This window comes from Haplochromis burtoni, unplaced genomic scaffold (assembly GCF_018398535.1).
Source record: "Haplochromis burtoni strain Fernald_Lab_line unplaced genomic scaffold, NCSU_Asbu1 Contig_85, whole genome shotgun sequence".
Classification (NCBI taxonomy): Eukaryota; Metazoa; Chordata; class Actinopteri; order Cichliformes; family Cichlidae; genus Haplochromis; species Haplochromis burtoni.
The window spans coordinates 65,593-90,856 of record NW_024582446.1 but is presented as its reverse complement, the minus strand read 5'-3'; the positions used below and the strand labels follow the sequence as shown (position 1 = coordinate 90,856).

At 39.6% G+C, this 25,264-nt stretch overlaps 2 protein-coding genes across 13 annotated transcripts in view; both read left to right on the top strand.

Moving 5' to 3' along the window:
- dtnbb (dystrobrevin, beta b) overlaps nt 1-5,655 on the top strand; it is a 38,681-nt gene extending 33,026 nt beyond the window's left edge. For all 5 annotated transcript variants that reach the window (XM_005925969.2, XM_014334754.2, XM_014334753.2 and 2 more), the window contains 4 exons: nt 595-754; nt 864-953; nt 1,100-1,153; nt 1,552-5,655. In XM_005925969.2, coding sequence (XP_005926031.1) covers nt 595-754; nt 864-953; nt 1,100-1,153; nt 1,552-1,577 — 330 coding nt within the window. In that variant the 3' untranslated portion in view covers nt 1,578-5,655. The remainder of the gene's footprint in view (nt 1-594; nt 755-863; nt 954-1,099; nt 1,154-1,551) is intronic.
- A 4,603-nt stretch (nt 5,656-10,258) lies between these two features.
- Nucleotides 10,259-25,264, top strand: part of dnmt3ab (DNA (cytosine-5-)-methyltransferase 3 alpha b) — a 51,601-nt gene continuing 36,595 nt past the window's right edge. For 3 of the 8 annotated variants that reach the window (XM_014334752.2, XM_005925962.2, XM_014334750.2), the window contains exons 1-4: nt 10,260-10,390; nt 11,553-11,748; nt 16,834-16,920; nt 21,732-22,074. In XM_014334752.2, coding sequence (XP_014190238.1) covers nt 11,686-11,748; nt 16,834-16,920; nt 21,732-22,074 — 493 coding nt within the window. In that variant the 5' untranslated portion in view covers nt 10,260-10,390; nt 11,553-11,685. Of the gene's footprint in view, nt 10,391-11,552; nt 11,749-16,833; nt 16,921-21,731; nt 22,075-25,264 lie in introns of all 8 variants that reach the window. The other 5 variants (XM_042222365.1, XM_014334751.2, XM_042222369.1 and 2 more) reach the window with 3 other exon arrangements.

Here is a 25,264-nt window from a genome sequence, read left to right as displayed (position 1 = left end):
GTTTGTGGCTTTTAGCCAATATTTTGTTTGTTTGTTTGTTTGTTTGTTCTCCCAGTAAGGATTAAGTTCTTTTGGTCACATCTGTGTCAAGATTTATTTCATTAGAAGTCACCTTTAGAAGCAAAAAGGTTTCCTAAAGCTGCAATCTGTGATCCCAATAGAGCATCATCTATTTAAACTGGTTGTTCGAGAATTTGATTAGTTGATGTTAGGCTGATATTTAGGTTTCTTTGTTTTTTTATCTTCTTTCTGTAGAATCACTAAAGGTTAGCAAGCATAGATTCCATGTTTTTCGCTTATTATGCTTCTGGAAGAAGATGCCTGGTGACACCGGTCAGCTAGTGTCTTTGTACCTGCCAGGGTCAAACACATAAATATCAGAAATCCTGATGTAAATGTAGCCAGTCTCTTCTTTGAGCTTATCTGGTTGTATACCTCTCCAATTTCAACTTTGCTACTATTTTTAGAGTGCTCCCTGGAAGTTGTGCTCTACCCTCTTGCATGTGAACTTTCAGCATGTGGTTCCTACGTTTGGAGGTTAGGTAATGTGCTGATGATTACCGTAACTATCATAAATGGTTTTATCCATTGCAGTCACAGTCTGGAGGCTCCCCTCACTCTTCTCCCAGCCACGGTGCAGGCTGCTCAATGCCTATGCCCATACGTTCCACCTCGGCTGGGTCCACCCCAACTCACACACCACAGGACTGCCTGGCAGGTGTGGGAGGGGATGTGCTGGAGGCCTTTGCTCAGGGTGCGTCTGAAACCAGTAAAACAAAGAGGATTTTGAAGCAGATTATACTTACGCAAAGTTACACTCCAAGACTGGTCATTTGATGTCTTCTCCGTTCTCTGTTCCTCAGGTGTGCCTAGAAATCTTCGGAATGATCTTTTAGTTGCTGCTGACTCAATCACAAACACCATGTCGTCACTGGTGAAAGAGCTTCACTCAGGTTAGTCTAGACAAAATAGGTTTTTAGCTTTTTTTTCTTCTTCTTCGCCTTCAGTCCTTTTTTCTTATCTTAAAAAAGGCACTTCTGTGTTCTTTCTGCTATATCTGTGACTGTTGTCACTGAAATGTAGTTCTTGTTTTTTAAAGTGGACGATGGCGCAGAGGATGAGGAGACCAACATGAGGAATGGTGGAGACAGAGGTAAGTCTGGTAATAGTAATTATAACGATTGGCCAAGACCAAACTATGCAATATTTGGTTTCTTTTCTGTTGCAACATAAAATCAATCAAAATTTGACAGGATAATATAAAATTACTGCAGAAACAGCAGCTTTTGATGACAATGACTGTGTTGTTTCTTCATTTGTTGGATTTGAATGATTGGCTCCGACTAAATATTTGCATGGCACCTTTATCAGCCAAGAAAAATATACTTGTTTGGCTCTTCGAACTGGGCTCCTTCTGTCACACTTCATCCAAAAGCAGCGATGCACTGTGGCGTATTGCCACATTCTTTTTTTTTTCTTTTTTTAAAAAAAAACAACTAATTCATCTAGACTCTTCGGGCTGTCAACAAGCTCTTCTGTTTGTGTATCCAGGCACAGTGAGATTACAGAAGCACTGAGGGAAAGAGAACACCATCCCATCCTGTAAGGACATACAGTCATTAACTGGGAAGAATCAGCAACAATAACAACAAGAACCCCCCTGGCATTAGCACGTAGAGTAATGCATGCTGTAATCTAACAGGATTTCACTATGTGAAAAAAAAAAAAGTTTCTTCGCACCTTGCTGGTAGCAAGATGTGTATAATTAGCAAGTATGTATGTTGTCCTGTAAACAAAAACTGCTGTAATTACCCAATGATTTCCCTCATGACTGCTAAGGAATGGCTTGCTGTGCTTTCTCTCCCAACTGTTCCACCGCAGCAGATCATCTGTATATAAGATTCTGTACACACATGACCTTGGGAATGCCCCGACATGAAGGCGACCTGCTGTCACCACATGTTCCCTGTCATTGCTTTTTGTATGATTAGCACTAGCATTTCTTTTTTTCTGTTTTGATATTTTTTGCATGACGTTGCACTCGTGTCTTGATAAAGGTACTGTACCACACACACTATGCCAGCTCTTTGTGGGTTTATGATGACAGCTGGAGTGTCAGAAGTGTCCTGCCTCAGAATTCATGCTGAGTGTGTTTACCTGCACATCTGTATTCTGCCACTCTAGTCTCCAATAGCAAAGACGCTCTATGCTCTGGTCACAGCCTGGAGAAAAGCTTCATATTAAGGAATATTTCATTTCCTTTCTCGTAGTGCTATGAAAGGATTAAGCTGGGACAAAATTAGATTAATCTAGTATAAAAGCCGGAGGAGGGTTAGCTGGTCTGTCAGAAGCCATTGGCCTGGCAATCAAAAATCACAAAAACTGTCTAAGAAATAGTTCAACGCAATTTTTTTCCTGGGAAATAGCTAACTTAGCTGGGAAAAATAAAATAAAATCACTAGATTTGGTTGTTTTTTCTATTTTTCTTTCAACGAATATTTAAAAGCAAGCAAAACCAAGTTAGCTGTTGAGCACCCGCTTCTAGCCAAGAATACTGGCTTAAGCCTGACTCACACAGGTCTAGAAACCAGTCAACGAGCCCCTGGTTGCTAATTGAAACTAGTTGCACATAAGGTGATGCATCAAAAACCTTTATCTGGCTACCTGTAGTTTGCAATGGAGATGGTAATTTGTCTGCAAGCAACAGTGATGCTGTGAAAAGTGTGAGAAAAAAAAAAATCAAAGTTTCCTTATCGTCTGCAACTAACACATTTCAAAAGGCACAACTTTTACTTTGACGGCATAAGTTCTCCATTTCTGGTTTCTGTTTTACTATAAACAGTTTCGCTACAGCTTGGTGAGTAGTTTGCAAATGTTTGCAGACAAGTCTTTGATGCAAACTGCTGGTGACCATGGCAACCTTTCAGCGACCACAGTGATTGCAAGGAGTGCTATTGTCTTGCATTTACCTTCCAGACCAGAGTACACATCTGACACTGATTTTGATTTTCTCCTTTTGGCAAGAAAGCAAGCAGGTGCAGTTTCCACAAGGCTGAATTTTTCCTTTAATCGTTTAAAAAAAATCTTGGAATGAATAAGGAATAGCATGGAACTTTTAGCACTGTTGTTTCCAGAATATCAGGAGCATGTAAACACACTCGATGAGTCTATACTATTCTGCTGCTAATGTGCTCTCAGTGAGCAAACCCTTGCAAATAAAGAGGGCTGTGCGCTTACAAACCGAGGGGCTGCTCTATACACAATAATGAGCCAAGCCTTGTTTCCTCCCAGTGAAAACTGAACCACCTGAAGGGCATTGTACCGCTCAGCACAGCATGGTGCCTCCTTGCAAATGACACTGACTAGCTGGTAGCCTCAGTATTTATTGTTTAAAGCAGTGTTTCCCAACCACTGTGCCACGGCACATAGGTGTGCCGTAAGAAATGATCAGGTGTGCCGTTATCTGTTTCCACCTGATTAGTACTCAGCGACTGGCAGAACTATTACATTCTGTTCCACTAGAGGGCAGTATAACTGGCTGCTCTAATTAAATGGGTTGCCCTAGCATGAGTAGTGGTCAGAAGAAAGCAAAAAAGGTATACTGGGGACAAACCAAACCAATTCCGCTATGGCCGGTGCCGGGGAAAATGATCAATATGCTTTTTGTGACATTTTTGTTTGGTGGTGTGTCGTGTGATTTTTCTAATGGGAAATATGTGCCGTGGCTCCAAAAGGTTGGGATACACTGGTTTAAAGTATAGAGAAGCACCTCAGGATGTTAAATAGTAATGAATTAGGCACTGACTTTTAGTTTTGAGTTATAAAATTTGAGGATTTAAGGTTTTAGTGAGCAAGTAGATAATGTTTTAATAGCTTTATTTTGTTATTTCGAGAATATTGACAATGTGTATGTGCAATGAAGGTAGGTGCTCAGGGACTGCAGAGGTAATTTAGGTGAAATGTGATGGTAACATGAAGAAATCTTTTGCCACAAACTAAGATCAATGTTAATTGAAGATGGAGGATTTAACTGCAGAATAGTGCAGTTGTGGTCACTGGTTTTGTTGAAGTTTCCCAAAATAGTTTCACATTCTAACAAGTCAAGTTTGTTTTATTTATTGGATTCAAAGAAAAGGAGATTTCAGTGAAGCATGTTGTTGAATATAGTTTGTCTGTGTGTGAATTTGTACTTTTTGTGGAAAAGCAGAGTGATTCGCCTGTTAAGGAGGCAGCTGTTAACATGAAAGGAAGTTTATCCTACGTCACTAGTAGAGTGAGTCTCAGTTAATTTTACATTTTTGTCTAGCTCACTGTTTTGTCCTTCAGAGTAGCCTTTCATCTCATATGAAAACAGGCAACATCGGGTTTTTAAGTAAATGCTTGATTGGTAAACGTTGGTGAGCAGTTTAAGAGGGATGTGTTCAGTCCCAGAAAGAAGCGCAGGGTAAAGTCTGCCTCAGTTAAACTACAAAAAGTGTGATCTATTTATTTACATTTTTTTTTTCTGCTTTGAGATTTGTAAATTAAGCCTGTGCTATAAGCTAAGTATAGGGTTTGAACAACCTGTTACACTGTGTCAAGAAAAACAACAAAAAGACACTCCTCTGTTATTGTTGTTCTTAATGTGACGTTTTTCATTAAGTTCTCTTTTCTGCTCTGCGTTATCATTACTGTTATTATGGTTTACAATATTAGTGGAGTATCGTTATTGTAATGATTTTGTTGGAATAAGGATTCACTTGTATAATTGCCCAAATATAATATATAGCAGGTGCCGTAAAGTACAATTCTGGGACCCCTGCTGTCAAAAAGTTGATCCAGCGTCAAAGGTCCCAAAATTACAAAACTGCACAGGTAAAAATTTAGCGAGTTCCTGTCTTCCCCGTCATTTCAACCATGCATTCCGGTGCAAAATTGAGCTTTCCGTTTGTTCTTTCAGTTCGTGCCTGTAGCTGTTCTGTAGAGTGCTGTACAAAGTAACCATTCAGCAAATACTATCAGCCTTTATGTCTGTTTTAGCTTTTGATTTTATTTATTTATTATGTTCTGGGGGAAACTTACTCATGCTCAGCCTTTACATTTGTGCCAAACTGTTTGCAGACATTGTGTGTCAAATTCCAGGTATATATCAAAGTATATCTGCATTAGTACGTTGTTGTTCATAGTTTATTCACAGAATGCCTGAAGATGTTCGTATTTAATGATTTCATCTGCTGGGGGAAAAAAAAATCCCCAAACAAAAACAAACTGATATTAAATATTTCAGAAAAAAAGATAATTTAAAAAACCACACACACATTCCAGATCTACTGATAGAGAGTCACTGATGTCATTTTAACCAACGCAGAGGCAATACTGTATGTACATACCCTGTCAGACCAAACTCGGGGTAATACAATTATAACATAGCTGGTCACACAGAGGTGCATACATCGTGATCCTTTTAATGTTTGCAGAGAGACAATGTGTAACGAGGACAACCTCGGCGACAACGCTCCCCTGATGTTATTTATCTATGTATGTGTTCTGTATGGTTATGCTTCTGGTACCCATTGTTTCTCATGTTGATTTTACAAAACAGAGTTTTATGTCACAAAGCCACTGTCTTTTGTAAATAAATCAAATGTGAGATATATTAAAAAGATTTAAAATATGGCTGCGGCTGGTCACGTTTTTTTATTTATCATCACTTGATGCATACATCAGCTATCATTGGTGGCAAGTAACATGTACTCACTGGCAAATGCTCATTAACATGCATCTCTAATGAGCCAAGCACACGGCAGCAACTTAATGCTTTTATGCATGTAGACATAGTCAAGATGACGTGCTGAAGTTCATACTGAAGCGATTTAGGTGACTTGGTTGTTGTTGCCAGGCTGGTTTGAGTATTTCAGAAACTGCTGGCCTGTCGTCTTTTTCTCACACAACCATCTCTAGGGTTTACAGAGAATGGTCAGGAAAAGAGAAAATATCCAGTGAGTGGCAGTTTTCTGGGAGAAAATGCCTTGTTGATGCCAGAGGTCAGAGGAGAATGGTCAGACTGCTTTGAGGTGACAGTAAAGCAACAGTAGCTCAAGTAACCACTCGTTGCAACTGAGGTATGCAGAAATTTGCATACAGCATGTCTTACCTAGAACCAGATGGGTTACAGCAGCAGAAAACCACACTGGGTGCCACTCATGTCAGCTAAGAACAGGAAACTGAGGCTACAATTCACACATAATGGAAGCATCATTCATAGCCACTCTCATCACTACTAATTTATAGTGAATGTTCTTAAAAAAATCTCATTCACTAATTTTAGTTAGTGTTTCATTGCTGAATTGTACATAGCAGTATTATTATTTTTAATTAGACTACGTTCTCCAGCATTAATTATACCAATTAAAAGAATAGGGGCAGTAAAAGTCTTAGGTTTCATTGTAGCATAGAAACATTAAGATAACTGCTTTTGAATCCTGAAATGTACTTGCAAGTTTGTTGCAGTGCAAATGTTGAGTTGGGTTTCTTTGATCACTTTTTTTGTCTAGTTTGATGTTCACACTTGTAAATGAGGTCATTCTTACACATTTAAAGTATTACTTCCTTTATTTCAATGCATTAGTGGTGAAGACACATGCTGTTATGCTATTTTAACATGTATTTCACTTAATACAGGAAGTATAGAGTTCAAGGAAATAGATAAACTTTGCAAGTAATGTTGGTCACATCCCTTTTATTTAATATGCACTTCATTCATGTAGAGTAGATTAAAAAAAATGTTTACTCCAATGTGTATTTAAGGACAAATCATCACTTGCTGTCTTATGAGTGTTTCATCCTTTGTTAATATAGGTAAGTCTACAGTGTAATATCCATCCATATTTTACTTGTTTAACAGGCTATTTTCTTTACATCTCAGTTTCTGCTTGTTTCGCCAACCTTACACAAGTATTTCCAAGTTGCAGACACAAGAAAGTGTGAGTACCCTTGATTTTAATCTTTTGTGTACGACCACCTTTTCAGCATCTTCTTTTAAACAAGAAGCAGAGAAACAGAATAACCGAGCAAAAACTGAAGCCCACCAAACTCTATATCAAAAAGAGTGTGGCCTTTTTCCCAATACTTCAGGCGTAGATCATATCAAAAGCTATGAAGTTGACATGAGGTCAGGACACTGTGACCTCTCAGTATCCTCCTCTTGGGGTTTCCACGAATAGACAAAGGGTGTCCACTAGCCAGCAGCACGCTGCTTATGTCTGTAGGTCATGTGCCATCGTCTTGCTGCTGCTATCCTCAGATGAACCACTCAGTCCCAATGACACTATGAGAAAGAGGAGCCATTGCTACTTCCATATCAGTGAACCACATCTGCCAACTACGCACACATGTCCTCTCTTCCTCATTGCCCATGAAAAGCCTTCAAGCTGCCCCAAAGGGATTTGTTCGGTGAACATTTAGCCTTCCCGGAATCTGGCATTGGGCGACTGCGTCTAGTGGCATGTACGGGTATAGATGGTTGTTTGCAATAGTGAGTAATAAAATGAAAATGATAAAACCACAGACATGGTGCAAGATGAAGAATTCTATATGGACTATAGTCCCAAACATTTTGATATACTGCATGCATTTTTGCACGTTTAATTTAAGATACATTTGAAATAAAGTGAATCTTAGACCTTTGCACTGTTTTTTTTAAACTCATACCTTTGTCCAGCTTCTTTTTTATTGTGTTGTTTTGCCATCTTAATAAATCCTACTAATGTGACTCTTTACTGCGATATAAAGGATACTAACTGTTCCCAGGGGGCAAATTAAACAAGGACTTAGAAGTTACTGAGTAAAACCGAGCAAAGATCTCAGATACTAAATGTTAATACCTTTAATATTGTGTATTGCCTTCAGCTGAGCCTTAAAAGCTCATCATGAATTATCCTACTCTTACATCTCTAAACTTGTTTTTATTTCCTTTTGTTTGATGTTCTGTTCTTGTAATTTGCATTTAAAAACCTTATTATTATTATGTATTAATGCATAATGTAAATGACTTTAAATTGTCTTTGTTTAAGTAAACTTTCTTTTACAGGAAACGTACCAAAGTTTTTTCACAGAAATTACTTTTGATTTGTCACAGCCTCCACTCCAGCGCTTACAGGCATCACAGTGAAACTTTGAACATTTTATTAGTCCCAACTGCGTTTCGCCAGTTGAACTGTCTGCTTCTCTAAAACTGTTGATTTGACCGAGAAAGGATTGAAGGCTACTGTTGTCCTCCCATCCCTTATTAGATACCAGAGACAAAGCATCGCAGGTACCAATTAGCGTACAGAATAAGAAATCTAGGATAAAAAAAAGAATGAAAAAGGAATCACAAATGTCTAAATCTAACAAAGGCACATTTACGAGTAATTTGAAGGGTCTGAACAGGGATGAACAGACTGTGCAGGGAATGTTACAATCCATAAATATGTAAAAAAAAAAAAAAAAAAGTGGGGCATTAAAAGAAAAAGTCTACACCAGCGTCAAGAAGTAAAACACACATTGCAGTTTAATTAAAATAGGTATAGATGACACAAGTGTTACTTCACCAGACCCCAAAGCTGGCTTCAGGCATTAGCTAATTACATGGCTGCTTGGGGCCCCACAGCCACCAGGGGGCCCATAAAAGAAACAAAATAAAAACTAGGAAGTCTCTCCAGGTTCCTGTGTGTGTGTGTTTTGTCATTATTTTGTATTACACATGTATTACTTGTATTACACACTACATTTGAACAAGTTCAAGCCTTTGTGTGTTTCAGTGCCAATACTAAAAATGCAACAATCATTTCCAAACAGGAAACTTCTTGCATGCTTGGTTGTTTCATTTTTCTCAACTTAGTATTTGTGTATTTTGATACATTTAAGAACTTATCTTGCATATTTCGTCAGTGTGTCACTTTTACGTGCATGGCATTTCAACAGCTGCTGGTGATAGCTTTAAATGATCTGGTTCATCAGGTTTTTTTTAATATGCGAGATTTGGACAATCTTTTGAATATGCAATGAGCAGAAAATGAGATGGGGACTACACACACACATAAAGGACAAAACCGCTCAGGACTGGTTATGACTGCAAGTGCATATTGTCATTTGGCACAGGCTCTCTAAGGGACTCTCTAAGGGGGCAGTGGTAAAAATGTGGTTTGGTTTACTGCTTATTTTTACCCTAAGGTCACATCACTGGGGCCAACCAGAGCAGCACTTAGGGGACATCTGGACCATTAAAATGTCTCTGGTGTAAAATCAGTTTAGAAACTAAGCATAGTATTGTTCCAATTGTGCAATAATGCGTAGACCTGTAAATAAAGTTATAGAGGCATCCCTGCAGCCTTGTGGTCTTCAGTGCACACAGTGTGGTAGCATGAGTCCCAGCCTGAATTATCTTTGTTATACAGGATTCCCCTTTACCTGTCTCATGTTAGAGTATAAGGTAAAGGCCAGAGTTACTAAAAACTTGCATTTCCAATTGAGCTTTTTTTTTTAAAAATTTTACTTTGAGTGTTTGTTTTCAATTCAATTCAGTTTAGTTTCATTTATTTTCACAGTCATGCACACATTATAATGTACACAAATCTCAATAGACGCATTCCCCAAATATTCGTTTAGTTAATTATAATAGCTTTGGTAAATACTCAAGAATAAACATATGAAGGCATCCCAAATGTTCGGGGGATACACATGGAGTAGGGCTGGGTTTCAATTATCGATTTTCTTATTAACACAAAGACTTAAACACAAAGCGCAGACTCGACACCTCGTAGATTTTGATGGTGCAGGTTTTGTCGCTCTCCGACCAAAATGCACTGAACCAGCAGTAAAAGAAGATCAAACTACGCTTTAAATTTGATAAATATGGTCATTAATTACTCTAATTTTTGCTGTTTTGCTTCCACCAGGATAAAATCACACTTCCTGCACAGCTCTCTCTCTCTCTGTCAGTGTAGTTCAAGAATAGTTTCCCATCTTAAATCTCAGTTTTCTGCATAATTTTCTTGCTTATTGCTTATTTCTGCTGTTTAGTACCGAAGAAATTACTTTTAAGCTGTTTATCTCACGCAAAATTTCAATCGAAATCCAATCGAATCGGGACCTTGTGAATCGGAATCTAATCGATTATATAAATCAGTGACGATACCCAGCCCTATTATCGTGCAAAAATGTAGATATTTGCAAATGTGTTGAGTCCACGATATATGACTGTTTCTAGGACCCAGAGAAAAGCAGGCACACTTCAGGCCCCTGCAGTCAGAGCGGCGCATCTGGAAGAGAGCTGGCCGGCTGGGGAGGTGGAGGACGGGGAGAGAAGAGGAAGGAGGCTCCGGGAGCAAGCGAGACAAAAAGGGTCAGGCCTGGGACTTGGGAAAACCGGGTAATGACACACAGTGACTCACGCATGTAAATTTGTTTAACCCGCCACGAGCAACCACGCAGGAAGGGTAACCTTTATGTGAACAAAAAACGTGAACGACCGGAAGGCGCTCGATGGAAATGGGGAAATAGCGATTTAGGGTTCGCTTTTTGCAGATGTGCTGATTGGACGTCGAGATGTGAACTTGACCGGGTTTGGAGCACGGAACCAGCATCGCGGCTTCTCAAAGCTGTGGCCTCATTAAAGGAAATAACGGGGGGGTTATCCTTCAGTGTCCGTGGCCTGTAAAAGATCCACAATCCCCTGGGTCATATTGCAGACTTCCCCTGCTGTAAAAAGACGTCTAAAACTTTGCAATTTTTAACGCATAGCCGGTTGAATAATATATGCACATCAGTCGATCGTAGTATGGTGTAAGCGTGTGGCCTGATTGCAGGCTGATGGCATGGAAATGCGGTGACACTGAACGCCTGTGTGGCCTTATAATAAATTATTTTTTAACACGTTCTGGTTGTTGCCTACATTTATTTTCCACGAGCGTGGACGTAAATCCGGCAGTGTGTTTTACATACAGCATGTTTTAAATTAATCACAACCGAGTGTCATCAGTCTCATTTTAGCCCTTAGATTCAACACATCCTGTACGAATATAGGTTGTTGTTTTTTTGTTGTTGTTGTAAATTTCCACGAGTGCAAAACAGTGTAACTGTGGCTTCGCTTTGCGCGTTAGGCAGACCGCTGGAGTAACTTTAACCCAGACTCTCACGATGGAAATGAAATATTAATGAATTTTGAAAAATGTCCCCACAAAAATACAAGTATTTTTGCGCTTAGTTTGGAGCATCGCGCTCTTTATTTTCAGGCTGCACGATGCACCCAGTTCATGTCGTCTACTGCACAACACACATTCATGTGGTGTAAAGGGGCCTGTAGGATATAGTGGCCATACAGTATCTATAGAAGCCTGTGAGGGTCCTATAGCTACATGACGTGTACTCAGCAAAGAGAAAGCTGATGCTCGGGGTAAAACAACTTCATTTTAGAGAAGATACATAAAATATGTCACTGGATTATCTAGTCTGCATGAAACTAAAGAATCAACACATTAAAGACAAACTTGCTGAACATATCTTACCATTGCTTTTCTTCTTTTAACTTCCAGGAGAGCAGGAAGAAGAGGGGATCATCCGTCATTGCTTTATTTTCTTTTAAACTTTTCAACTTCCTTTTAACGTGAAAGTCCATATCTACACTACCCATCATCAGACATTACCCATAAGCTCATAAGACTCTCAATGATGCCGTCCAACACTCTCACCAACACCACCACCACTGCTGATTCACCTGGAAATCCAATGGTAAGAAACACGTGTGTGACAACAACAACAAATGCGTCACTTGACACGTTGCGGAACTTAACTCATGATCTGGTGATTTTAAAAAGATGTCGGGAGGGTTTCTGAATCACTTGACTTGAGCTCAAGATTGAATTGGATTTGATCGTCCATCACTGAAAAGTGCTTCTTTTAATGTCTTCGGAAGCACTGATTTAAAAAGACATTATTCACCCCTGAGCTCGTCCTGCAGTGATATAGCATGCACTGCCTGTTTGTATTTTCATATGATCTTGGCACGGAGTATGTGTACATGAATTGTATTTTTTTATGACCGTGCTGTTACACAGATAGAGCCTTAAAAATGAAAGGAAGTGGATTGGATTGATTTCTATAGTCACTTCAGGCCAAAACCAATTCAAATCTTCCTCAATTTTACGATTCCCGTTAATCATTAACCCACACTCACTAATCTGTGCAGTCCAAAGAATTGCTAGAGCAGACCTCATTGCAATGAATTCCTCTATTCAGTGAAGAAATAGGCAAATTTTTACAGTAGAATCTAACAGCACGTGACGTGCCTTGTCACCTTTCATGATGCAGACGCACTTGTAATTTCAGTCCCTGTGTAACTGCAGCATCACCTGTGTGGCAGCAATAGCAGCGGCACCGAAGAGGCTGTTGGGAGGTGCAGCTGTATTCTGTGACATTTACTGGTATAATGGTGGTTGGTGACGTGGGCGTTGGCTGGTGTAGGTTGAGATGGAGCTGGAATGGCTCGACAGCTCTTTTGCTGGGGGGATCTGTCCTCTTCTTCTGTGTTCCCATTACACAGTACTGCCCTTAGTCTTGTTGCCTGGCAACAGACATTGCCTTAAATAACTGGCTACCCAGACGGAAATAGTGCAGAGATATTGACAATGTAGTAGGGTTCACTCCAGGCAAGAACAAATTATATTCCAGGCTTTTTTTGTTGTTTTTCTCAGAAAATATTAGGGCGAAGCTGAATGTGAAAATGGCGTGTTGTCCTCAGTCGGAGGACCTCAGCCTGAGCTCTCTAACAGAGAACTGGAGGAGCGCTGTGCTGTGCTGTCCTTGCAGAGATAGCCAGGCACCACTGAATTGTGTCATCCATGTAAGTGGTTCCCAAATGAGCCTGCACACCAGGCTGCACTCAAAACGTGCTATTATCTATGCAAATTCTGCCGCCCTGGTAGGGAAAAACCGACGCACCAGGCACTCTATTAGTGATCGCACAATGAACTGGAACCATCATCAAAACACATTCTCTTACAAAAGGTTTCAAATCTACGTGTAAAAATAACCGTTCAAATGCTTATCTCTAACAAAAATGTCATTATTTTCACTTATTTTATAACCATTTCTTCCAGTTTTAATCCTCTGCCCATCAATCAGAGTATCATTTACCTTGATTATATCTATTTCCTTATGCAAATTAGTTTATCTCCCAGGAGCATTGATGGCTATGGCAGACACTGAGGGCGAAACGTGGCCAGACGGTTGAAATAACTGCCTATAATGATTAAAACCCCTTGCCCTTAAATTATTTAGTAGACCTTGTGGTACTTTTATGGTATTTTTTTAAACATATTATATAGTTATAGTATTTCATCAGCACAGAATCGGATGAGTTGCAGATTTTACTGTAGGACTGACTCAAACCCAGAATGTCACAGCTACCAGGTACTTCATGAAATATGCTCAACACTAAGGCTACTGTAAAAACTCACTTTGCATACTGCAAGTTTTTTTTTCACATGACAAGATCATCGTCAAAGGGCACATTTTGTACGGCTAAAATGAAATTGTTCCTCTTTAAATAATTTTCTGAGAAAATGAAGGAAATCCCGTCCATTTTGGTTTAACATATGAGGTTAATTTTTGACTTTTGAGACAGCAGTTGAAAGAATAATTAACTCCAAGGCCCAGTTAGCAGCTTGTAATCTTTTTGCCCAAATCAAGAACCCCTTACCCCCTAAGTGTTTAAATTTGAACATTTAATTGACTTTTGAACCCTTTGTGCTGATAAAAGGAAATGATTTAATTAGATCTGATGCTGAATGGATCCTGTGGCCTCATTTCCTGTTCTTTAATTCCAGAATAAATTATGACACTAGAGTATAATCTATGAGGTAAATGTTTTCATGTAACACCAGGGTGGAAGACCAGATGAAGTCATGCAGTGTAAGTAAAAGACGTGCACATGCACTTTGAAGCAGCTTGTTGATTTGTGGGCTGCTTAGTCTCATTTTGCTGCTGCCATCTTGTTTAAAAAAATGTAACAGGAGCATATATGGACTCAATTTGCTTTCTTATTTACTATAAGCAGTGTTGGGAAGGTTACTTTTCAAATGTATTCCATGACAGATTACAGAGTACATTCCTCAAAATGTATTTTGTAACATATTCCGTTAAGTTACTCAATGAGAGAAATGCATTCGGAATACTTTGGATTACTTAATATATTATCATGCTTTTTACAACTACATGCATGTACTATTGCTGTGTGATTTATTACTATAACTGAAGTATACTCTCCATACCAATAGCAACTAGATTTTTGAATCTTAATATAAAATGAGTAACAGTAGGTGGACATTAGGCAAGGCTGCACTTTTTGCAGCGATCTCATATAGAAAACTATTCCGCGAGTGTATAGAACAGGTCAGCGGCTCCGAATCGTTGTAAAAGGACCTCTGGCTAATACATCGGGTTCATGTCGGGCTTGTAGCTGAAAACTAGCTTTACTTTGTTGTCTGAGTCCGCTTTGCTAGCGAGAGACAGAGCGAGGCGTTGAAAGGCTGCTCAAACGGAACTTATTGTTTCAGAGGAAAATACGATCACAATGTACAGTCAAGTCTTAATAGCTTACTTACAACTGGGCTCATCAGGCACTCTTTTTGGCTGCAGTGGTTGTTATTATATTTGCATGGTTTCATCTCCCGTTTCTGCTCTTTGACAGCTCGTACTTTTCCACTCTTCTTTTTAAAGGGTAACTGTAACGGAATACAGTTACTCATATTTTGTATTTTAAATACATAATGGCAATACATGTATTCCGTTACTCCCCAACACTGACTATAAGCCTCAACCATTTACACAAACATTCATAGAAGTGCTTTTTTCTATTCCTAAACACTTATGACCTAGCATTCATATACTCACTCTCCAAAGAATACATCGGGAGGAACCTGGGGTTCAGTATCTTGTCTAAGGATGCTTCGAGTTGGAGGAATCAGGGATTAAATTTTCCAAAAAATAGATCACTCACTCTACCTCCTGAACCACAGCCAATCCCCCCCCCCACCAAAATACCACACTATGAGTCAAATCCTAAAGCATAACCTGCTTTATTGTTAATTTACTGTAAATGGAACCATAATTTTAAAAAATGAACGTCATGCTGTGTTAAACAGCACGCGAAATGAGTGAATGAGGTCTTAAACTCAGTAGGAGAGTGTTTACTGAGGTCATAAATTGAGTGAGAAGTAGGCCCATTTACTCATAGATTATACAGCAAGTCTTCTTTTTGCAACTACAAGAGTCGCCTCCTACTGGTCATTGTGAAATAATTAAGGTTCAAGGCATTTCCACCTTGGATTCGCTTTTCAGTCCCACAGTTATCCTGCATTCTGTCGGAAGCAGGAAGTTCCCAGACTCTTAAGTTTTAGCTGGAATGCCCATTCAAGTCAACGTGCCACTTGGAAAGTTGGAGAATTCATGCCAGCGCCACCTTTGCACACAAACAGTATTGAAATGGCAACATGTCTTGTGTATTTATGACTCCCTAAATAAGCCATACATAGAAAACCCACCAGGCTCTATCCATGAACGCGCCGCAGCCTTCCACTCCATGTATTGCTGAAGGATTGTGTTCATGGCATCACCTTCTTGATGAAGCGCAGACAGCTCAGGTATGAAAAAATTCCCAGCACATGAGATCCAACATCCAAGGTTAAAGGAATGCCATAATTGCTTTTATCTTTAATTGCAGTTTGATACTTCCAAGGGATGGATATGAATATGTCACTAATGGGTCCATAGTCTGCATAGCACAGTAATTCTGTGTCATATTGAAATACACTAAATCCGACGTAGTTTCATATGTTCATTGTTGTAATTTTTAGTTAAATGTCTTTAAGATGACAAATTAACTGTGGATATGCACTGGAGACTGCTTTTACTCTGGTTTGCTGCTTCTTAAAGTTATTAATGTTTTATACCACTTTACCTCCGTAATTCAGTAACTCCTCTTGCTAGACTTAACTCCACCCATTATATATAGACAAAAGCTTGTACTATCTCATAGTAACATTTTATCATGTTGTACTACGCCATCTCACTAGAGATTAGACATACATACACTTATCAACATGTCAGCAGAGGTTGGAGAATGCCTACAGTGCAGAGACCCCATTTATCTTTGATGGAATTTCACATTCAGTACTGAAGGAATTTAATAAGGACCCGGCCCTCCATCCTCCACCCCCCCACTGCAGCTGTCAGGAATGGCGTTGCACTCTCATTTGCATTCAAACCTGGTACTGGTGGTTCTATTCAGTCAATATTGAAACTCAAAGCATCTACATTAGGATCATCTTTTCTCCCGTCAACCCCAGGGGTACTTGGTGATGGCAGACATGGGGCTTTGTTCCTGGGGGTAGACAGTTTTATTAATCAAAGGGAAATTGCAGCAGGGGAAGGTGGGGGCCGATCTATGTCTTTGTAACGGTGTCAAGAGGGAATTGTCTGTGGAAGGTCAGCACTGCGTCCGAGGAGCTTTCATTTCAGCCTACTTCAAAGGAATGTGTCATTCAGTTTCTATCTGTCTCATTGTCCACTCAACCAAAGACACTGGAGGACCTGCTCCAGCCCTCCCAAATGTTCAAGTGTTTCACTGTAGTGCAGTTGTCTCTGTTTCCTATAGATCTAGTATCACTTGTGCTGCATCTTTGGTGGAGGTGAAACTGCCATCTAGCTGATTGTACACAAAAATGCACTAATTAAATCATTCAGTGTTACATGCATCTTTACCCAAGCAGCTGCAGGTACTTTGTCTAAATTGTGGCATGCATTTTTTCTTGATAGGGTGAGAGAACAATACTGGACTCAGACCTGATGGAGGAGAAGTCACCTAAAAGTAGCAAGCCTGGAAGAAAACGCAAGCAGTTTTCAGTGAGTGTTGACATGTCTAAACAAATTACATTTGTCCACGCATGCATACTTGTTTTGCAGTGATTAGGTCTGATTCAACAAACCCAAAAATAGGATTAGAAAAATATTTGCAGATGATGTGCCAGAGGGCTTGTGTAAGTAAATTTAACCTCCTAAGACCCAAACTCTTCCACAGCATGCATTTTTAATTTCTCTTTGATATTTGGTCACATTGGGGCCCGATGAATGTAAAAACAAAGAATTACCAGATTTTTTTTTAAAACTTATTTTTGTTTTTAAGAAAAATAAGAGCCACATATGAGGATATTCGTTTAAAATTTTGATAGAACAGTAGCAGTATAATGTCCTCGTAAGTGGATATCAGGCCCTTGTAGAGCAAAACTGAGTATTTTGGTCTAAATAACACAAAATGTGATGTCCACATATGTGGATGCCAGGTCCTAGGAGGTTAAAGCAGCTTGGAGTTAGTATTAATACCTGGTATAGTAACACTCTACTTCGAATCAAGGCACCTTAGTAAGTGCTTTCACAGCTGCGTGGGGAATTGACCACATGTACCAAATGCTCAAATGTTCACTGTTGCTGTTGTTGTAATTCATCTCTGAGCGAGACAGCCACTTCACTTTGTCACATATCAGCCTCCTCGCTGACTTGCGTTGTTTCCTGCCTTCAGTGTCAAATGTCAAAAGAAAAAAAAAGTTGCAAAGAAATAAATTTAGAACTCAAAATGGGTTCAAGTTGTCCAACCACAACCGAAGGTTTGCTGTTTCAGAACTGAAACTACTGAACTGAAACCCTCCTGGAAGGCAGAAGGACAGATGGCTGCCTTTTCACCTTCACATACTGTAGCTGGCCAGTCATCGCGTGAAGTGCTTGTTAGACTGTTGGTTTCAAAATTCAGCCCTTTTCCAGCATCGTCAGAACGATGTGTTTAACCATCTGACCAGTTTCAACATGATTGTTCTTGTGAATCCCACCTGGCCATATTCGGTTTCATTCACTGGTATTTATAAGCCCGATGTACTGAGTGAATCTCATCATTCCATTCAAGCAGAAAGATTATAATGCCGGAAATGCCTGTAAGGAAAGCCCATCTAAAAATGTTTGATATTATTCTTCCCTTCGCCATGTTTTTGCCTCATCGTCAAGTAATCGTTTATCTGTACGCCACATTATTTGAGGCATGTACCAGTTTATAATGAAAGCTCTTGTTTTGTCTTTGCACATGGCACCTATAAGCAGTTTCAGTAGAAAAACAAGTGTTATTTTAGCCTTCAGAAATCTGTTAACCTGTAAGACACAACGTGTACTCCTTTGTACTCATGAATAAACATGACATATTCTTGAACCTTGTTTCCAAGATACATGCATGCACTACACTAACACCATTTGCAGTCTGTTTGTGATGCCTTGTGTAGTTAAAAGCTCCGATTTAATAATGACTCTAAGGGCCAACATGTTTCTGGGTATTTTTTCTTTCCCTGAGATGTTATCATTTGCATAAGCTTCTGTTGAAAATCATCTTAATTAACTCTCACTGTTCAAATAAACAAACCAAAAAGGAAAAAAAAGGATTAGACAAATATTTACAGATAATGTATGATTGGAGGGGATATGCCAGAGGGTTTGTGCCCCTGTATTTAAAGAAGCTGAGGAGTGGTATCAATAACTGATTAAGAAAAGCCGTACGCAGAATCGGGGCGCCTCACTGAGTGTTTTCACAGCTGTGGGGGATTGACCATGTGTACCAGGCGTTCTGCTCACATAGATGTTTCACAGTTGTTGTTGTTATTCTCTGAATAAAAGAGTCACTCAAATGCCAGATTGGCCAACTTCAAATGCTGTCAGAAAGCCTCTTTTAATTTTTTTGTTTGACTCTTTTGAAAAGAGGCTGACATGGAACATTGGTTTTAAAATGTTGTTTTCCATGCAAACTGTCAAAAGCTGAGTGAAAACAGAAGGTAATTGTTGGAAAGGATAGCGTAAACAAGCCTTTAGCCCTCTTCGTATGTTGCGTTTACCCACATTGACAAAGACAGTGGAGAGAAATTCTCAGAAATGTCCTTTCTACAAAAGTGTATGTATTTTATCAATGCACACTATATGGGTGAAAGTATTGGGTCAAACCTCTTAATCTTTGAATCTTAGCCCCATTGCTTCAGGTCTATACTTTTGTCCTTATTGTGTACATACTCACTCATTCTGCTCTTTACATATATTTGCGTTCTTTTTAAGTGGTCAGTGACAAGATCAATATACTAGGTAACAAAGTGAGTATGAAACTAAAGCCATCAGGATGTTAGCATAGCTTAGGAGCTGTACACAGATAGCCATTTATATACTGACTATATTATATGTATAGAATAAGTTTGTATAAGGTGTGTAAAGTCTTTTTGATAAAATACTTGCTATAGCTTAATTCTTATTGTACAGACATGAGAACGTAGCACTTGGCAGGAACATGAATAAACAGGTTTTGCTTGGAAAGATGTTGAGCTAATCCTTTAGAAAACCTGCCTGAACAAAGTAACATGACTAAGCTCTTTTTTAGGGCACCCAGCTTCTTTATTGCTGCACTGCACTAGTTTCACTTGAACTGATGAATTTCTGAAGTTTCAGGCTAAAATATAAAAAATCCAAACAAAAACTTGCCTGCAAAAAAGCCCTGTTGCCTGTTAAATGTGATGACTGGTTTTCTGTTAAACAGATCAAACACTGGAGTGGTATTAAAAAAAAAAACCCTGAAAATAAAGAAAAACTTCCATAAACATCTTAATATTTCCTGTTTGGCTAGCTTTCCAGAAACAGAAGATCTTCAATCAATGATAATAACACGTAGAAAGGCAGCAAAATACCTCTTTTCGCATAACAGTTTCCAGTTGCTGTTAATTGAATAACGTAAGAAGTTATCAGGCAGTGTAATGAATTATTAGCTCATATTTTCAGCCGTACATCTGCATTTAATTTTAATTTCAATGTGTATTTTTAGAAACCTTTATAATCATATTATTACTGCACCTAGTTCTATGAGGGTGTGTGAATGTTGTAGCAGTAAGTTGGTTGAGGTAATTAGTCTTTATTTTTTCAACCTCTCTCTCTGTCTAAGCTGCCTGATTTACCAACTTTGACTTTTGACCTGTAGCAGGGGCCACATGTTGTTAACTATGTCACAAATCTGTTGCGTAATTCTTTCCACTGTGAGTTCTGTGTGTTGCTAGTATGTGTGTCTGAGAATATGAGTTTTTTGGGTTTTCTCTTTGCTTACTTCTTTTTTTGCATGTGTGTGATATTTGCGTAACCCCCCCCCCAAACACACACACACACCACACCACACACACACACACACCACACACACACACACACACCTCACACACACACACACACACACACACACACACACACACACACACACACACACACACATGTAGCCTCTTTTTCTAGTAGTAAACTGAGTCAGAATATTAATAATGTCTGAGCTCTGGGTTGTTTTCATTCATCGTGTCAAGGAGATTTACTGGAGAGCTGTTCTTTGTAGGAGTGCAATTGTTCAGTTTACAGTTAATTTGTTCTCAGTTACTACAGTGATGAAGTCGTTTAGAGTTCTGCGGCCTCTGAAGAATGCTTTGAAACCGACTTTGGCTTGCTGTAGATTTGTTTTACGATTCAGAGCAACTTCCACTGAAGCTTTTTTTTTTCTTTTGCATGTCTGCCACTCATAATTTGCATTGCATCCATTACACAGACATTAAAACTTGATTTAAGTTGTGTTTGCTTATTCAGACTGTCAGAATCAGATTACGGATTTGATCCTTACCTTCCTGGAGAGGATCTTTGCTCAACGTCGTCCGATGACAGACAAGCCTCCTGAGGCATTGCTTTCCCCCTTCCTCAAACTTCTGTAAATACCTGCAGATAAAAGTTTCAGATACTGTCGTAACTGCTGACAGTCTATTCTCACAAGACACACTCCACTTTCTCCCCTCAGTGACCCTATAGTGGGACTGTCTCACTAACTCGGTTTTTAGGGCTATTTTTAGGCACTATTACATTGCTTCAAACATTTAGGACTTTTCTAGGTCTTCTAAGATAGTTGGTGTTTTATTTAAGGATTGATGACTGAGTTCCTGCCATTGAAACTTTCAGCTTCAGGTCAGCTCTATTTGAATTTACTCCGCTTTATAGAATGAAACACTTGACTGGGCGTTCCAAACTGGCCGGAGAAAAAGCCTTCCCATTGTCAAACAGCCAACATTCTCAACATATTTCCGTGCTGCTGTAATGATGAATACATGACTACAAAAAGTGCACTAGTGTACCTGATGAACTGTAATGTAATCCCTTTCCTTCTTGCAAGTTAATGGCTGTACAGCACATTTACTGGCACAGCTTTGAAGTTTATAAGTTTGCCATAATTCACTGATTAATACGTGCGGAGCTGAGCTACATGTTTGATTCTGTCCAGATAGAGCTGAGGAAATTTAATTAGGCTTGTCTAATATGAAAGAGATGAATGCTTTCATTCACATTCTCTTTGAAAAAGGCCATTTAGCCACCCCTGAAAAGTGCTTATCCTGACACGGATAGTGCCAACTGTTTTATTGTGGGTCGTTCAGATCCACTGGATGATTTGTTGTAAATTCAGAAAGGTTGTGTTTATCTCACAGCCAGCTATCCAGTCATATTTCATGACTGCTGAGGCACAACTCTGTTGTACACTTCAAAATATCAATTTATAGCATACAGCTGTAAGAATCTTTAAGGATGATCGATCATCAGGATGTTAACATTTCAACCTCCCCTTTTCCTTTCAGCAGGTTGAGAGCTGTGGCTCTCTTAAAGACAGTGCGAGTGTAGGCCACAGCTACACTATGGCGATGGCACAGGTCTTCAATGGGGACATGGGCGGGATCAGAGACAGGATGCCCGATGCCTGCTTCCCAAAACAGGAGAAGCGGGAAGTCGAGAATGGGATTCCCAGAGACCCTTCCTCCTGCCGTGCAGAGGACAGCTCTCAGGGGCAGAGTCTGAGTCATCCTCAAGAGAACGGATTCCTGTCCAGCCGGGAAGAACAGGACTTGGAGAAAGCCAATGATGACTGCCTGATGACGCCGCGCAAGAAACGAGGGAGGCGGAAACTGGAGCACCCAACTAAATGTAAGATTTTGGCCATTTTCATTTGGGTTTTTTTTTTTCAGTTTTTAGTTGAGGTTTATTATCTTTTGATCAGTCTTGTGTGGCTCCAGGAAGAAAAAATCCTGGGCGTGTGACAAGTACAAGATGTTGAGTAATGAACCGTAAATGGATGTCAGACCAAGTAGGTCGACTGATGCTGCCAGGATTAGTAACACTGGGCTCGAAGAGGTGCCTTCATGCTGCTGCACAGACTAGTCTGCAAAGTGATGATGATCTCCACTGTTAACATTTATGCGAGACACAGTATGCAGACTGTTATGCATGCAATATGTCGCTTATTTTGCCTCAGTTTGGGCTACCAAATGCTTTCAGTATGCAGAAGCAGTTGGCATTTAAAAGCTCAGCGTGCTCCATATGACAAAAATGAAATTGCAAATGTAATGAAAAAAGAAAGGGATAATTACCAGATAATGTAGTGAAAAGAAGAGTGGATCACTTTACATTTATTATGCTATCCTCTAAGTTAATTACAATGTGCCGTTTTAGTAGGATATAAAAGAATACAAATTTAATTTACCCCAAAGGTTTCGACTCATCCAGCAGTTCATTAAAACATCAAAACGTAGACTACATGTACCAGCAGCTCTGACAGTATGAATTCACAAACTAATCTTGAAGACAACACTTAATTAAAAATTTAGGGAAAAGGCCCAGATATTTAACTTTTTAATAAGACAAGAACAGGCTCTGCTCCCAGTGTGCAGTTTTAGATTAAAGAAGCAATTATTTATTAATCTGTCTGTTCAGTTTTTCTAATAATTTCTCCATGCACAAGTAGTTTCTGCTGCCAGCTTCTCGAATGCGAATGTTCGCTGCATTTATTGGACTTTGTACAACGTAACAGACAAAATGATTAGTGCATGTAATTTATTACTCTACTCATGTTCATTTTGAAAATATGGCCACATTAACAGTTAAAATTAGCGGGATTAAGTCGTTTATAATAGAGGGATGCAAGAAAATTAGGACAAAAAGGAAATGTTGTACTGAAGAATGCCTCAAATATTTATTTTTCAGGAAATAATTTGACAAAATAATTATGGCAAATATAATTATTTTGTATAGATCAGATTTTTGTTCTGTTGGACTAAATCAGCACCAGTCGCAGTGCACCAGGAGATAAAACAACCATGTAAAGCGATGTAAATCAGTGGGGCATTGTTGTGAGAAAATACTGCTGACAGGTAGGTTTTAGGCCAAGATGGAGATTAACCATATCACTTAGCCCCCCCAACACACCCATCACAGCACACATGCACTCCATTTTTTGTCCTATCTCTCCCTCAGCCACGTGCCTCTCCTGCTCTGCTCTCAGTCGGCAGACACACTGGCTATGACCTTGATGAGTGCAATAAATAAATCGAGGGGAGGAGCAAGTTCTCTCCTGGCAACGGGCCTCTGTTGGGAGCTGGCAGGTCTCTGTTGTGGCCACCTCCCTGTCGGGGGTCCTGCCAGGTGGATGGCTTTGTGCCCAGAACTCTTTACAAACTGAGTCTGCACTCTGCATACACCTGATCTGTGCTTCTAGGATCTGTTACTTCACTTCCAAGCAAAAGGCAGGAATATGCATATCGGCTGCAGGTGAAAAAGGGTCAGATTTCTTAAAGCTCAGTCCAGTGCCGCTCACCATTAGCATGGGACGCAGATGGCATGGAAATTTGATTTCCACATTTCTACCTTAATGATGGTAATTCTGTGATAAATCATGAAAGTGTTTTGAGCCAACCATTTTCTTCCGCTTATTTGATTCAGGGTCTTGGGGAGAACTAGCCTATCCCAGCTGTCATAGGGTGAGAGCCAAGGTACACCGTGGACGGGCTGCCAATTTGGTACAGGGCTAACACAGTGAGACAATTTAATTCCACTGAGTTTTTAATATAGTGCCAAATCACAACAGTTGCTTTAACAGCGCCTTATATTGCAAGGTAAAGACCTTAGAATAATAGAGAGCAAACCCCAACAATTAGATGACCCCCTATGAGCAAGCACTTGGCAACAGTGGTAAGGAAAAACTCCCTTTTAACAGGAAAACAACTCCAGGGGTACCAGGCTCAGGGAGGGGCAGCTGTCTGCTGTGACCTGGACAAAAGACAGAATAAAAAACACTGTGGAAGAGACCCAGAGACGGACAACCATTTACACTCACATCCACAGCTGATTTAGTATTACCGGTTAAACCTGAATGTGTAAACTTGACACAGAAAGCTCCCAGCTGGGATTCACACCCAGGGCCTTCTTGCTGTGAGGGTGACAGCGCTAATCAATGCACCGCATCCGCATCTTTTTTTATTTTTACAGTGAGGAGAAACCTTAGAAGTAGACTGTATGAAGTGAAAACTATTAGGGAGTATACTATTAGGGACTGCATGAAGTTAAAACTATTGAAAAGCACTTGACCAGTCTGTCAAAAGGCTAATATTACTGTCAGAAAAAGTGTTACTCGTGCCTCTATTCAAAGAATGTGTCTTTTTTGAGGACACTGATTTGAAACCAGTGGAAAGTGCAACATTAAAGCACTGTTTACAACTTTAGTCTAATATAGGAGCATGCTAACTCAGAAAATTAACAGCAGCTTTGTAAATTCCCAGTGTTTCAGTGACAAATGTGTTTGTAATTATTTTTCATATATTAAGACCACATAAAGAATGACCCAATCTCTAAAATTTTGAAAGGGTTGTCAGCACTCTTTTCCACGATAACCACTTTTAATGAGCCCTGTGCCGTGATAATCTAGAGTGAATTGTGGGAGTTTGCAGGAAACAACCTATAAGCATTCCTTTCCACTTTAGCTGTGTAACAGAAATGAAAGGTCTCAGCAAAGTTTCTCTCACAAGATAAGACCAGTTGTCGACATGTCACCCAGTTTGTCAGACTGAGGAACTAGGTAGTGTGATAAAGCACCGTTAGCCACAAAGTCAAACAAACAACCTTCACAATCAGATACTCAGAGTAGAGGTTTGCAAGCACTCTGCAAGTCCTTCAAAATCTGCAGCAGATGTTAGTGACATGGCTGCATCATGGTGTTCACCAGCAGCTATGTGGGATGATACAGCAGAAAGTTTGCTTGAGATTTTAAGATTTTATTTTAATCAACATGGAGAAAGGATGGTGACATTTTACAGAAATGTGAAAGCAGCAAGGCGTTATGCAA